General features: G+C 53.1%; 1 protein-coding gene across 1 annotated transcript; it reads right to left on the minus strand.

Moving 5' to 3' along the window:
* Positions 1-858: 858 nt before the first annotated feature.
* Positions 859-15,548, minus strand: ASTL (astacin like metalloendopeptidase; the record flags this gene model as incomplete). The annotated part of the gene is made up of 9 exons (XM_082672773.1): positions 859-1,190; positions 6,781-6,935; positions 7,030-7,111; positions 9,877-10,058; positions 10,802-10,919; positions 11,358-11,448; positions 12,721-12,782; positions 14,675-14,800; positions 15,497-15,548. The coding sequence occupies 9 exons, from the start codon at positions 15,546-15,548 to the stop codon at positions 859-861; spliced, it is 1,200 nt and encodes a 399-aa protein (XP_082528899.1).
* Positions 15,549-15,890: the final 342 nt, after the last annotated feature.

Genomic DNA, 15,890 nt, shown 5'->3' on the forward strand with positions numbered 1-15,890 from the left:
GACCAGCAGGGGGACCCTACAGCCCCTTCCCACCTTCCAGGGCCTCCTCAGGCCAAGTCCCCGGGAGGGGCGGGCGGGTGTCGGACAGAGACCAGGTTCCTGGAGACAGCAACGCGGGGTGACAGCAGCTTTGAGCCCTGACTTCAGGGTCCTCGGGTTCTGGCTGTTTCCCACGTGCAGTCCTGGAGGGCCGCCACCTCTTCGTCTCCCTGGGCGGCAGGGGAGGAAGTTGGGCTCTGAAAGCCTCCTGGAGAGCAGGGCTGGAGGCTGGGGCTGCAGAGCCACATTCCCAGCACTCAGACATCAGGGAGCGAGGCTGCTCCCAGGGTCCCAGCCACTGGGTGCCCCTCCCCCAGGGCCGACCCGAGGGAGAGGGAGAGGTACCCTTAGCCCATGCTGGGGGGCTGGGCCTCAACTACAGGGGGGCTCCCAGAGGCCTTCAGGGAGGACCACCCCTCCAGATCCCTGTCCCTAGAGCCCTGGAGAGGTCATCTCCCATTCCCAGACTTCCCCAGGGCTGGGGCAGGAGATGGCAGCAGGCAGAGTCAGAAATCCCCCGGCAGGCCTGCCTTCCCCCGACAGACCTAGAAGGTCCCTCTGTCCCCAGGAGCTCTTGGGGGAACATGACAGGCAAGCAAGGGGCAGAGGGAGAGGCCTGGGCCTTAGACAGGGTAGCCAGAGGGGCTGGAAGACAGGGGTGCTGCCTAGAGGGGCCAAGGGTTGTACAACCTGGCCACGCTGAGCATAGAATGCCCTTCCCACTTGGGGGCAGAAGCCACAGGTTTGACCTCTGGGTGTCCTTATGAAGCGTTTTCTGGGTGCACGGGCTCCTGGCAGAGCAGGGTTCCCCAAAATAGCCTAGACGATTGCTGGCTGGTCTTCTGCTTCTAGAGATGGGTCTGGGGGTACAGCGGGCACTTGGGCCTGCCAGGACTGCTCCAGGGCAATGCCAGGAACCACTGCTCCAGGCCGTGACCTTAGGGAAGAAGCTGGGGGCTGGGGGGGCCTTGCAGAGGCCTCCACACCAGAACTCCTCAGGGCGGGGGGCTCCCACACACGTGGGCTCTCTTCAGCCCCGAAGCCCTCGGGGCCAGGGCTCCTGGATTCTGCCAACAGTGCCTTTAGGAGCTGCTGCAGGTACGGTCTAGACGCGGGAGTGGGGCTCCTACCATCGCTGTGGGTCTGGAGCCCTAGAGGAGGAAAGATAGGTTACGTCCCAGCATCACAGAGGGACAGTGCATGGCAGCTGCGAGAGCCAGAGCCCCCTTCAGCCTCATTCACAGTGACCTAGAACTCAGCTCACGGGACGCGACAACCCGCCACGCTCCTGCTATGCTGCTGCCCAATGCCTTCGAGACCCGAACTCCCAACTCCCCCTTAGAGACAAGGACCACAGAGCCATCCCATTCCCTCCCTGCTTGGCCCCAGAGGTCACCAGCAGAAGGTCAGGCCACTGGGATCTTCCATGACCTCCCACCCACACCCCCGGCTGCTCTGATGGTCAAACCCCAGATCTAGCATTGCAGCCCTCGTCACCCAGACCACCCGGGGCTGCTCTGTACAGGGCAACACCTCACCTCTCACCCATATCCGAGGCCTATTCCAGAACTTTTCCTACACTTGCAGCTATGCCCAAACCCAGGGCATCAGCAGGACACAGGTGAGCACGACCAGGCCCGTGTGCTCAGTGGGGTGGGTGTTGCCGGCCCCTCACTGCCCCTCCCGGACCACAGCTGGCTGCCACCGGCTGCTTTGTAAGACTCTTCATTTCAGGCCCAAGTTATCCGGCCAGTCGGCCCCAGCCCCCCTTCAGGACCGCCCTCATCCCTGTCACTCCTGCCCACCCACCAAAGGCTTCCCGATGAGCCATACCTTCCATGCAAGGACACTGACCAATCTGAGCTGACACGCTTCAACCAGTGACTTCACAGCCCATTCCCTGCCTGGACCTGCCAAGACCACACCCGCTAAAGTCACGGGTCCCGGCTGCCCACCCTCTGACGGCCGCCTCCTTTACTTCCAGCCCACTTGCTTCACTACCACGATCCTTCAGCCCCGCTGAGCCCCCAAACCCCTTCTTCTTGCCCCACAGCCTCCTTACTTCCAAACCCCTCTCCTCACCTGGCATGGGTTCCACAGCCCTCGGTGCAGACCCTCCCTTGGAGACATCCCCAGGCACCTCCCCCTCTGTCAGAACTGCCCACAACACCCCAGTCCTAGAGGACCAGGTGACTAACCTACACCATGCCTCCGCCAGCAGCCCAGCACCACCCGTGGCCAGGCCGTGTGTCTCTCACGGGTTTCCTCTCCTGCTCTCCAGTCAGCAGCTTCACACCTTTTCCTTCACATCCATCTTCTTCTCCCCAGCCTCTCGGCTGGAGACCTCACCTCACTCTTTATGCCGCCAAAGCCTGGGATGGAGCCCCTCATCTGCACATCACGATCTGCACGGGAACTCAGATCTGTTCCCATCTTCTTCCTTCCCATTAGGTCCAAGGAAGTTCCCCAGCTCCCAACAAGAGCAACTCCTCCCTGAATGTTCTAGATATTTTTCTGCCCCCCCCACCCCAAATCCATTCCCGCTTCTCCACTGGGTCATTATTTCAGTATCCAAACTTGCTGTGTGTCCACCATCTTGATAAACTTTCCATTGACCCATGACCGCTTCTAGCCACCTCTCAATTCTGTTCCTCATGTTAGTCAAGCCTCAAATAGTTACCCACAAAGCTCTTGCCACGTGTCCTTTTATTTTTCAAAAGGTATGTAATATTTGAGATTATATATAGGAAAGAATAGTCTACGAAATGGTGCTGGAACTAGATAGTCACATGCAAAATACATAGGATTAAATCTACATGACCTCGAGTTAGGCAAGTCCTTCTTAGATATGACACCAAAAATACAGTGATAAAAGAATAGATAAGTTGGACTTCACATCAAAATTTTAAATGTCTATATTCAAAGGACACCATCTAGAAAGTTACACTATAACATGTGAGGAAATATTTCCAAATGATATATCTGATAAGGAACATGTATCTGGAATATATAAAGAACTCCTACAACTCACCAGTAAGACAACCCAACTGAAAAACGGGCAAAAGACTTGAACAGACACTTTTCCAAAAATATACAGATGACCGATAAGCACATGAAGAGATGTTCAAAGTCATTAGGGAAATGCAAATCAAAACTACAATGAGGGACTTCCTTGGCGGTCCAGTGGTTAAGACTCTGTGCTCCCAATGCAAGGGGCCCAGATTCGATCCCTGGTCAGGGAACTAGATCCCGCATGCCACAACTAAGAGCCCGCACACAGCAGCAAAGATCCCCCGTGCGGCAACGAACACCTAGCACAGCCAAATAAATAAATACTAAAAAAAAAACTACAATGAGATACCACTTCACACCCACTTGCGGTGGTTATAATCAGAAGAATAAGTGTTGACATGGGCTTGCAGAAAGTGGAACCTTCATACATTGCCAGTAGAAATGAAAAATAATGCAGCCAATTTGGAAAACAATTTAGCAGTTAAATATGGAGTCACCAAAGGACCCAGAAATTCCACTCCTAAGTATATATCCAAAGGAAAAGAAAATATATGCCCGGGGCTTCCCTGGTGGCGCAGTGGTTGAGAATCTGCCTGCTAATGCAGGGGACACGGGTTCAAGCCCTGGTCTGGGAGGATCCCACATGCCATGGAGCAACTAGGCCCGTGAGCCACAACTACTGAGCCTGCGCGTCTGGAGCCTGTGCTCTGCAGCACGAGAGGCCACGATAGTGAGAGGCCCGCGCACCACGATGAAGAGCGGCCCCTGCTTGCCACAACTAAAGAAAGCCTTCGCACAGAAACCAAGACCCAACACAGCAAAAATAAATTAATTAATAAACTCCTACCCCCCAACATCTAAAATATATATATATATGTCCACATAAAATCTTATACATGAATGTTCACAGTACCATTATTCATAATAGCCTAAAAGTAGAAACAACCCAAAGATCCTTTGATAAATGGATAAACAAAATGTGGTATATCATTCAACAACAAAAATGAATGAAGTATAGTTGACCCTTGAACAACACAGCTGTGAACTGCATGGGTCCACGTATACGTGATTTTTTTTTTTCCAATAAAATATTCACAGTACTACACGATACATGGTTGGTGTATCCAAGGATGCGGAGGACTGACTGTAAAGTTATAGGCAGATCTGACTGCATGGAGGGTCAGCACCCCTAACTCACGTTGATCAAGGGTCAACTGTACTGATACACACGATAACATGGACGAATCTTGAAAACATGATGCTAAGTGAAGAAGCCAGTCACAAAAGATCACATACTGTATGATTCCATTTATATGAAATGTTCAGAGTAGGCAAAACTATAGAAACAGAATGTAGATTAGTGATTGCCTATGGCTGGAGTTGGGGGTACACACATGCAACAAGACCTAGGAGTAGGGTCATGGGGTATATACACTTCAACTTCATAAGATATCAGATTGTTTTCCAAAGTGGTTGCAGCAATTTACACTCCTATAGCAGAGTATGAATGTTATCACTGCTTCATATTCTTCTTAGTATTTGGTAGTATCTGACATTTAAATTTCTACCCATTTAGGGGGTATAAAAAGGTACTGTGGTCTTTATTTGCATTTCCCCAATTATTAATGATGTTGAATATCTTGGGTTTCCCAATTTGGTTTCTTCTGTGAATTGCTTGTTAAGTCTCTTGCCTTTTCTACTTTGTGGGGTTTTTTCTTACTAAGTTCTAAAAGTTTTTTTTAATATACTTTGAGTACAATTAGTTACAAAAATTCTCTTCTGATCTGTAACTTGTATTTTCACTTTTATGTCTTTTAATAAATAGTATTTATTATGATCAATGTAGTTGGATTTTTAATTTTTCCAGCTTTGTCTCATGTTGCCTGTCTTATTTTTAAAAAGTCCTTACCTATTCCAAGGTCGTGAAGACATTTTACTATATTTTCTTCTAAAAAGTTTTAGAGTTTTTTTGGTTTACATGGAAGTCTTGTATACAACTAGAATTTCTGTGCATGATGAATTAGAAATTCATTTTTTTAAGTGAATAACTAGGGACTTCCCTGGTGGCGCAGTGGTTAAGAATCTGCCTGCCAATGCAGGGGACACGGGTTTGAGCCCTGGTCCGGGAAGATCCCACGTGTGGTGGAGCAACTAAGCCCGTGCACCACAACTACTGAGCCTCCGCTCTAGAGCCCGTGAGCCACAACTACTGAGCCTGTGCGCCACAACTACTGAGGCTGCACTCTAGAGCCCATGAGCCACAACTACTGAGCCCGTGCACCACAACTACTGAGCCTGCACTCTACAGCCCACGAGCAACAACTACTGAGCCCATGTGCCACAACTACTGAGCCTGCACTCTAGAGTCCACAAGCCACGACTACTGAAGCCCGCGTGCCACAACTACTGAAGCCCATGCACCTAGAGCCCATGCTCTGCAACAAGAGAAGCCACTGCAATGAGAAGCCGGCGCATGGCAACAAAGAGTAGCCCTTGCTCGCCACAACTAGAGAAAGCCCATGCACAGCAACAAAGACCCAACGCAGCCAAAAATAAATAAATAAAATAAATTTTTTAAAAAAATAAAAAAATAAAATGGATAACTAGTTGTCTTTAGAGCTATTTAATGGCTACCCTATTCTTTCCCTAGTGATCAATGCCCTTTTATCAAGTGTCCACTTCTGAGGAGGATTCATTTCTAAACTCTCCATTCTGTTTCAGTGGGCAATTATCTACCCTTGTACCAATGCTACACGTTTATATAAAGGTATTTTATATACATTCTGTGTATATATATGAATATATGCATTTATACATTTATATGCTATATATATATATAAAGACATTTTATAATCTACATAACGTCATGTCTGCTAGGGCAGTCCCTCCACTTTTCTCTCTTCAGGAGTGTCTGGGCTATTATTGGCCTTTTGCATTTTTAATACAGATTTTAGACTCACTTGTCAAGATCTCCAAACTTATTGGGATTTTCAGCGGGAATTTATTGAGTCTGTAGATCAGTAGAGAATTACATTTTTATATTGTCTTCCTTTTAATATGATACATCTCTGTATTTACTTAAGTATTCTTTAACGATTGTAATAAGGTTTTTTTCCATAAAGTTTTATATAGCTTCTGTCAGATTTACTCCTTAGAACTTTATCTTCACTATTATAATGGTATCTTTAAGAATTATGTTTCCTAACTATTGATATACAGAAATAAAACTGATTTCTATATATTGATTATATTTACTTTTTAAAATTCTTATTAGTTCTAGTAATTTGTTTATAGATTGCTACTTTCAATGTAGTCATCTATGAATAGCGGCAATTTTTGCTTCCTTCCCAAACCTCAGACTTTTAATTTTGTCATACCACAATGGCTAAGACTTTCACTACATTGTTGAATAGATGGGACAATAGTGGAAAAACTTGTCTTGGTTCCAATTTTAATGTTTTGACATTAAAAATGAGTTTTGCTATGGGTTTTTGGTAGGTACGTTAAACTTAAAAAAGTGACCTCTATTCCTATATGTAACAGTTTTATAATCACCAGTGAGGGTTAATTTTTTCACGTGCGTTTTCTGCATCTCCTGCGGTGAGGCCCTGGTGATCTCCCCGTGCTCACCTCTACAGCCTCACCTCCTAGCACCCGACCCTCGCTCACACCACCTCAACACAGGAGCCTCCTTTGGCTCCCCAAATCACTCTATCCCCTGTCACTCACCTTTTGCACGGGGATCACGGCCAAGCGGGCTGCAGTCATAAAACTTGAGGACCCGTGCGATGTCAGAGGCGCTCAGGTTCCATCGCTGGCCAATTTGGACACTGGGGGCCCAGAGCGGCGTGATGGTGGGCATCCCGCGCCGGCTGAAGGCGAGCCTGAAACCCAAGCAGGCAGGGTCCTGAGTCCAGACCACGGCAGGAGCTGGCATGGCAGCACAGAGGGAAGGAAGCAAGGAAAGGGGGTCCTCACCTGCTATAGTGCATCACTGACGAGTAGTCATAGGGCACCAACATGTTGCTGCTCCGAGATTTGATGAAGTTCATTTCAAAGCCTGAAAAAATACTTGACGATGTGGGCAGAGGGCCAGGGGAGGAAGGGTAGGTGATAGGGGCTTTCTGGAAATGTACAACCTACCTGAGCCTAGGGGTCCCAAACTACAGCCAGATGTGCATCTCCCCACCCCTGCCACTGATCCCTGATCCCTGTCTCCTCCGTGCCCTGGGAGGGTTCCAGACCTGCACCAGCTGATGTGCAAGCACAGGGACCTGGTGGTGGCCCGCCGTCGCCCCCTAAGACTTCTCTCCACCTTTCTCCTCCTCTCAAGCTTACCTTGTACGAGACTATCTTTATACCACCTGCAGCTTCTACGACGACACACGCTGCAAAGAGTGTCTTGGACGCCCCCTACCGGCGAGATGAAGTGCCTACTCCCCACCCCAGCCTTAGAGGCCCTTGAGCCCATCGTGTGCGGTGAGGATAGCCCGTTCCCAGAAGCAAAGCCACCTTCTCTCCCTGCCTCGGGCCAACAGCACCCGCCCCCTACCCCCTACCCCCACCCCCGGGTGTGGAGTCCAGTCCTTTGCCATCGGCCAGAGCACCTGCTTCTCCCTGGCACTTGGCTCCTCCAGGCCTGGGAGGGGCTAGGTTCCCTCCGTCAAGTTCTGCCCTTCACAGTGAGCCTCTGATAGAAGAGCTGCACCCTCCAAACCCCCCAAACCCAGCCAGCCACCTCCACACCCACCCATGGTCACCAGCAGCCTCCTTACCACCAAAATGGAATTCCAACCCCTTTATATCCCATCACCTGCCTGAAAATACCTGCCCAGTAGAGTGCTTAGTTCAATCTCCCACTCCACCTCCTCCTGAGTCCCCGCCTCCCCACCTCCAGTTAATTACTGTTATTAGTTTGCATATTTTAGCATTTTGTTCTGTACGTATTAACTAAGTACAAATGTATTCTCATTTTTGTCCATTCTTAGGCAATTTTTTCCATTAGGGTAGCTGGTGTTTAACTTGTTTAATTGTTAAGAAACAAAAACAAAACAGCTTTTCAGTTTATTAGTGCTGTTTGTTTTCTAACTCATTAATTTCTGCTTTTACCTTCAGTAATTCCCTCCTGCTTTCATTTCTTTCTTAACTTGGATTGAAATGCCTTTTTTTTTTTTTTTTGCGGTACGCGGGCCTCTCACTGTTGTGGCCTCTCCCGTTGCGGAGCACAGGCTCCAGACACGCAGGCTCAGCGGCCATGGCTCACGGGCCCAGCCGCTCCGCGGCATGCGGGATCCTCCCGGACCGGGGCACGAACCCATGTCCCCTGCATCGGCAGGTGGACTCTCAACCACTGCGCCACCAGGGAAGCCCTGAAATGCCTAATTTGTTCTCTCTGTTTATTGATGTAAGTATTTGTCTACACGTCTTCCCTGTGCATTGCTTTAGCTGTGAACCATTGGTTCTAATGTGTTTTTATGTTTTAAGAATTCCTGCAATTTCTTTTACTTCATAACTAAAAGAAAGATTTGTTGTTTTTTAAATTTTAATCTCCAGTTGGATAAAGTTTTTCATTTTGATTATTAGTTTCTACTTTTTACATCATGATCAAACTGTTTGTATTAACTCTACTTTTTCAAATTTGAAGTTTTTATGGCTATCATAAGTTTTTACAAGAATTAAGTGGTTTTTTTTTTTGGTCGCACCATGACCAGGGATTGAACCCGTGCCCCTGGAGTGGAAGCGCAGGGTCCTAACCACTGGACCACCAGGGAAGTCCCTCCATGAGTACTTAAAAGGATTATAGTCTATTTTCAGGCTATGGTGTCACTGTCTCCTCCCCACTTACCTAGACTAATCTCTGATCTCAAGCTCCAATCTCCGTCCCACTGAGAGGTGCTACCCATCTTCCCATCCCCTTCTTGGAGTGGAAGGGCATCCGTGCATGCATCTTGGGCTCCACCTCTGACCATTTCGCCTGGCTAACCCCGCAGCAGCAGCAAAGGCGCTCACACCAGAAGCCTCCGCTTACAGGAAGCCTTCCAAATCTTCTGTTTCCATACCCCCAAACCCAAGTCATCACTTACCTCCTCTGCTCCCCTCCCTCACAAAGCGATTGTCTGGACTCCCCTCACCTCCTGCAGCAGGCTGTCCCCCTCTGCCAAAGGTCAGGGTCCCCGCATTGCTGGAGTCAGATCCCCGGCACCATACCCCAGACTAGCCTCAGCTTTCCCACTGCCACCTTTCAGAGCCTGGCATCCCTGTACTTTCCGTCCCAGCTGCCCATCAGCACCCGTCTCACACATACCAAGCCGCACAGGACTGCCCTGCGCCTCTTGCGTCTGACGCTTGGCCCACTACCTCCAGGACTTCCGTCTCGGCTCAGCGCCCCGGCTGGAACACAGTCCCCACCCTGACTCCACACAGCAGTGTCCAGAGCATGAGGGGCTGCTAGCTGAGTATGAGCGAGAGAGATTCCTAAGACCATCAACTCCATCCTCAGGTAACTGCCGGTGTCCGTGAAGAGAAACGAGGCGCACAGCAAATTTCTGCCCTAGGTCAGGGTAACTGTGGGTGGCCGTGAAGGCTCAGGGCCCAGAGCTGCAGCATCTGGACTATTCTCCAGGTCTCGGAGGCAAGCAGGAACCCCACCTTCCCCATGGGAGACAGGCAGGGAGTGGGGAAGATGGACGATCACTCTCAAATAGCCGGGCAACTCCTCAGGCCTGGACCGTGCCTCCTGCCACCTTCTCCCAGCAGGACTACCTCTCCCACCCCCCCCACCCCCTAGTCCCCTGGCCTAGCCTGGCCTTTCACAGCCCCGCTCACCTGGGAGGATCTCGTTCCAGTTCACACGGATGTAGCGGTCCCGGTCGGCTCGCGAATGCTCGTGCCAGAAGCCCAGCACGTGCATGAGCTCGTGCAGGACGATGCCCGGGCCCCTCCGGAGACAGCTGGGCCCCAGGGATACTACCTGCATCCCTCCACTGCGCCCTATGCTCGAGAAGCACCTGCAGGGCCATGAGAGTGCTGGGTGGGCACCAGCCCAGAGAATCCGCAGACCCAGGACCCTCCCCCCTCCTCCCAAGACCTGGGATAAGTGAGCACCAACAGCTAGTCCCCATCCTGGGCTTTAGTCCCGAGCCTGCTGGCCCCAAGTCCCCTGACTGCCTGGAACCCCCTTTGCAGCCTGCACTGAGAGGAGTTGGTGGGAACCAGTACTAATGTGGATGACGGAAGCAGCTCATGACGTGAATGTCCCCATGTGGGGAGCCCCAAGTCGAAGCTCTCACCCACATTCTCTTAGGCCCCTCGCAAGCTAGGAATGCAGTATTGCCATCACCCCCATTGCAGAGAGAAGGCAGAAGGGGCTCAGAAGTGAAGGGACGTTCCAGAGTCACCTGGTTCCTGCACTGTGGAACCCAGATCTGAGGCCAGGTCTGTCTCATGAAACCTGCACTCAGTCCCCAGGCCACAACATCTCCCCAGAGATGGAGTTGAGGGCTCTTTAAAGGAGAGTCGAGCACCTCCTTGCCCACGTCTCCTCCACCTCCTGCCCTGAGTATCTGTAGGTCCAGCTCACACTAGGCAAACCACTCAGATGGGCAGGGGGACTCTGGACCCGGGACAGAGGCCCAGACACAGGTTTCTGACCACAGCTTTGTTAATTCCAGGCTGAACTGAAGACAGCTGTGGCTCTCACCCCGCACATGCGCGAGTACACACACTTGCACACGTACCCAGAAGCGCTTACCCGGACATGGGGACGATGGAAATGAAGTCCCTCTGGCCCTCATAGGCAACGAACCTGATGCACGTGGAGTGTTCGAACTCAGCAAACGCCTCCAGGATGACTTGACGGCTGGGCTTATCTGGAGAGAGACACCCTGGCTGACGCCCCAGCCCGGCCCCTAGAGCCCTCGCAGCCCCTTGGAAGTCCGCACTTGGGGAGGGAACCAAGCTTCAGGTCACTATCCCAAAACGGAATGTCTAGAAAGGGCAGTGCGATGGTGTGGGGAGAAGAAAGCAGGGTTCCAGACAGACCCTGGCTGTGTGACCTTGGGCAGATAACTGTCCTCTGGACCATTTGGTCTTGAAATGGATCAGACAGTCCCTAGATGTACCTTTCCCATCAGCTCCTCCAGGATTTTAGCCTCCCAGCTCAGGGGCCAGCAGGGATAGAAGGGCTTCTGGTAGAAGGGCTACTTGGGTGGTAGCGGTAGAAGGGGCGCAGAGATGCAGGGGAAGAGGGAACAAAAACCCAGAGAGGAGCCTGGGCTGCATTGGGAATGAGGGGCTGGCTCACTCACCATACTTGCTGGAGAGCAGGAAGGGGACCTCCACTACGCCGCCGTTCTTGGGCCACTTGTTGTTGGTCGCCGAGAACAGCCGGAAAGGGCTCTGAGGAGAGAGGGCGGCTCAGGAACCCCGGTCAGCCAAGCTTCCCGCCCCCAGGAGTGCCACACCTCCAGCCATGGGAGCCCTAAAGATGTGAGCCGCAGACCCCCCTGGGTACATGAGCATAGCTGGTCATTAGAAATGGGATAGAAGCTGGGAAGTCAGCGGGCCAGCTCCCTGAGTTACGACGTACAGCACAACCCTTTCTTCTACATAACATAGAACTGACAACTTACTCTATCAAGAAGAGAAACAAGACAAAATGAAGAGGCTGGCTAGGAATGCCAGCACCCCAGGGGGCCTAGTTCAGAGGGGCTCAGCTCCACCAGCAGCCCCCCCCCCACTCCTTCCTGGAGCACAGCAGCCCACAGAGCTCCTCTGAACGTGCAGGTGGGAAGATGGGGACACGGTCCTCCTCGGGCTGATTCTAAGGCAACACCCGTGGCCTTAGCGACTTTCTTTATTCTTCTGCCAACTCTGAAGCCTGGGCTTCAGAGCACCCCAGCACGTCCTGCCCCACTGGGACCAAAGGTTTTACTGGATTCTGCTTTTATCCCCGGCACTCACTGGGTGACTGGGAACAGGGGCCTCGCCCTGCCCTGCGGGTTCCTGCCCTGCGTCAGGCTGGCCTTCAGTCTTCGGCCCAGCCTTATGCTATGCCATCAGTGGACAGCCTCAGACCAGGAGCACAGCCTAGCTCACACCAGGCCACCGTCCTATTCAGGAGTCTTCTGCCCACCCTCGCCCCAATTTAGGCAAGTGTCTCCTAGAAGATGGCAATGCAAGTCGCCCCGATTCCCATCCAGGCTTCTCCCTTTCTGAGCCTGCCCCCACCCCTGGGCAGGATGGTTCCTGTGTTACTTCTTGTTCCGTTGTCCCGAGGCCATCGCTCCCACCACCGATGTTCCCCACAAACACCTCCCTATAGCCCCACCAGCCACTCTGCCAACCTGCGCTTACCTCTTCTTTTGTCCTGATACTCCCTGAGCACCTCCCCCGGGTAGGGTAGCAAGCTGGCTCTGGAAAGTCCAAACCCCCTCCTTCAGGAAGCCCTCTCAGGCTGACTGCTACCACCACTCCAGAGGTCACCCTCCCTCAGGCTGGCTTATTCCTAGCAGAACATTCGCTCTGACTTTGGCAAGAAGAGCTACGAGAAACAAAGGTGGATCCCTCAAACGTCACCCCGCCATGATGCCAAGGGGTGGACTCAAAGGTCTCTGACACTACCTGTGAGGTTATTTACACCCACGTGTGTGTACGCATGCTCACACGCACCGGCCGGAGGATGTCCCCCTCGAGGAGGAAGCTGCTCTCTGGGGTTTCCTCTGGGATGAGCCCTGGGAAGGAAGGGAGGGGCGTGTGTGGGTCCATGCCCTCCACAGCACAGACTCGAGGACAGGCCCAGGAGAGACCTTGGCTGTCAAGCCAAGCAACCCCGGGGTCCATCCTCCTTCGGGCTCTGAGGCTGTCACACAGCCCCTGAGTCCCAGTCTACAAACGTGTGCAATGCTTCTCAGCCTGATCGCACCCTTCCCCTGCTCAGAAGGTGCACCTGTCCTGAGAGCCACACGAGCCAGGTCCAGGGACTTCCCTGGCGGTCCAGTGGTTAGGACTTCACGCTTCCACTGCAGGGGGCACGGGTTCGCTCGCAGGTCAGGGAACTAAGATCCCGCATGTGAGCCCATGGCATGGCCAAAAAAAAATCCAGTCCCAGCTCCTGCGTCTGAGGCCCTCTGCTCTCAGGAAGATGCCATTTGTTCCAGCTGTCTTCATCCTCTGCTCCAGCCCAAGCCACACTCCTCAGAACACACCCTGGGCTCTCCCAGCCCACCTTACCCCCTACCCATCGGTGTGATACTCAGGCCCCTTAGAGTGGCAAGTGACAGAAACACCAGCCTGCACCACCATAGGAGGGTGGGTACTGGCTCCTGCCCCCCCCTCCCCTTCCCTCCAGCCTCGTTTTCTGCCACAGCTGGCAGCCCTCTCCACAGCCTCTTTACTAGGATATCAGCCCCAGCAGGAACCTTAGAAGAGCGCCTGGCATCCTGGAGGTTGGGTTCCCTAGAAGCAGAGCCTGAGCCAGGGATCCATCTGTAGGTGATTGACGGTGGGAGCAGGGAGAGGTGGAGAGCGCTGGGGAAGAGCCCCAGCCAGACCCCATAGGAGCTCTGGACGCCAGGCGGCAGTACAGGCTCATCCCACCTGGAGGCATGGGGCCAGACCCACGTCCTGTATGAGTCGCTGTGGCTGGGCCGCCCTGGGCAGGGCAGGGCATAGCTTCCCAGGCATCCCTGGCCGAGGGTCTCCAGCTGCGAGGCCTTAGCATCCAACATTCCCAGCAGCTGGGGAGGGTGTGGGCCTCCCAGTCAAGGGCTTTATGGCGGGTACTACACTAGGCTCCCAGGTCGTTGGGCCACCAGCAGCCCTAGCAGAGAGAATCCTCCACAGCAGCTGGAAAGCAATGCCAAGGAGGCCTCAGATTGGCCTGGAGATGGCCAGAACCAGCCACAGTGACCTAAAGGCGGTGAACGGCCCTGCTCAAGCTTTTCAGAGAGGAAGGGGAGGCGCAGACCACATGCGGCAGATTCCCATCCCCTACCCCTTACCCCCCAGCCCCGTTCTGAACTCCAGTCTTTATTTCTACTAGCTTTGTCCCAGGTTATCTGTATGTTCTCATTCTTCAGCTGAAATCCCCAGGCAGGGAGGCCAGAGACTCACGCTTCCTGGTCTTTGGACCTCCCCCCACCGGCGCCTCACACCTGCAGGTCATCCTGAACCAGTTGGCTGACCTGTTTCCAAACAGCTACTAATGACTATATTCAACACAGACCCGGCCTGATAAAAGTACGGGGCTCTCCATTGTTTCATAAACCTCTGGTGTTCCCCCTTCTTAATAAAAGTAACAACCCAGTAGAGAAGATGCAGAAAAACAGACTTAAGAAGTTGCCCGTGATGGTGGCGGTGGGCTGAATTGGGAGACTGGGGTTGACATATACACACCAGTATGTATAAAATAGATAACTAATAAGAACCTGCTGTATAAAAAATAAATAAAATTCAAAAAAAAATAAAGAAGTTGCCCGTGGAACCATTACTCTCCAAGACCCACTAAGAAAGCTGGCACGTTTCCTCCCAGCTTCTTCTGCTCTCTGAGCATTCAGCACAGTTTTCACGTGCCACATGGACAACTTCATACCCCAAACCCCAAGAGAAGACACAGTGCCCTCACCTTGGTTAATTGCAGGGATGTCCTTATCCCAAGACGTCTGGGTCCCCTCGGGGGTGAGGTCTTCTGAGAATCTGGTCCCACAGACTCCTGGGCAGCGAGAGGCCGAGGGCACTCCTAGGATGAAACCTGGCCCAGACACACAGGTACATATGCACGATGGCCAGAGTGCCCCCAATGGTGACACAGGATGACAGGACATGGGGTGGGGTGGGAGTGGGGTGTCAGACGGCAAGACCCAGGCCCTTCACAAAGATAGGTCTCCAGGAGGGAGTCCTGGGAGCCCGCCTGGCCTCCCCTGTCAGCCCCACCTGCTGCTGAAGCCTGGACAACTTTGAGGAAGGAGCTCCCTTAGCGGGACCGAGACTGGACTTCAAAAGGCAGCCCCAGGCTCCAAGTGTCTGGGTGTGTATGAGGCAGGGGAGGCAGCAAGAGAGAGGAAGATGGGGACAGACCTCAGTCTCCAACGCTGACAGCTGGGTGCGGGCTAGCCTCAGACCCTGCCCCCTGCCCCCCTCGTCAGCCCAGGGGTCTGGAAACGGGCTCAGCCTGGGCAAGCCTGGCATGGCCAGCAGAGCACGAACGCCTGGAGCGTCACTCCTGCTCTCTCCTGCCAGGCAGGCCCTCTGCTCCCAGCGTCCCCCGGAGGTCCTCCCCGGCCCCCCAGGAGCTGGCTTCTAGGAACTTCCCTGGAAGCCCATTCTCTGACCCAGGCAGATCAATTCCCATCCCTTGCGGGCTCCAGCCACACCCTCTGGCTGCCCCCAGGCCTCCGCAGGCTAGAACCAAAACGACGGGGGCAGTAGGGCGAGGCAACCCACTTACCGGGCAAAGAGAGCAGAGCCAGCACCCATGGCCAGAGGCCTCCTATGCTCATGCTGCCGGAGCTGGTCCGCTCTGGCCCCTCAGCTAGCAGGAGCACCAATTCCCACGAGATGAGGCAGCCTAATTACAAACTATGGTCGACGCCCCCCCCTTAAATAGCAGCTTTTCCAGCCCTCACCTGCAGCCCATCCCAATCAACCCCACCTGCAGCCCCGCCCTCTGCTGCCTGCGCTTCCCCTCCCAGCCCTGGCCCGAGGCTTCTGGATCCTGGTCAGATCCTTCCCGGCTTGGCTGAAGTGGGCGAGAGGGTGGGGAGAAGCCACGCGCTAGGCACGCTGCGGGTAGGGGGGAGTCCCACTTGGGGGTGTATCTCTGCTCAGGTCCCCTCCCACCA

This window comes from Grampus griseus, assembly GCF_964374135.1.
Source record: "Grampus griseus genome assembly, chromosome: 15".
Taxonomy (NCBI): domain Eukaryota; kingdom Metazoa; phylum Chordata; class Mammalia; order Artiodactyla; family Delphinidae; genus Grampus; species Grampus griseus.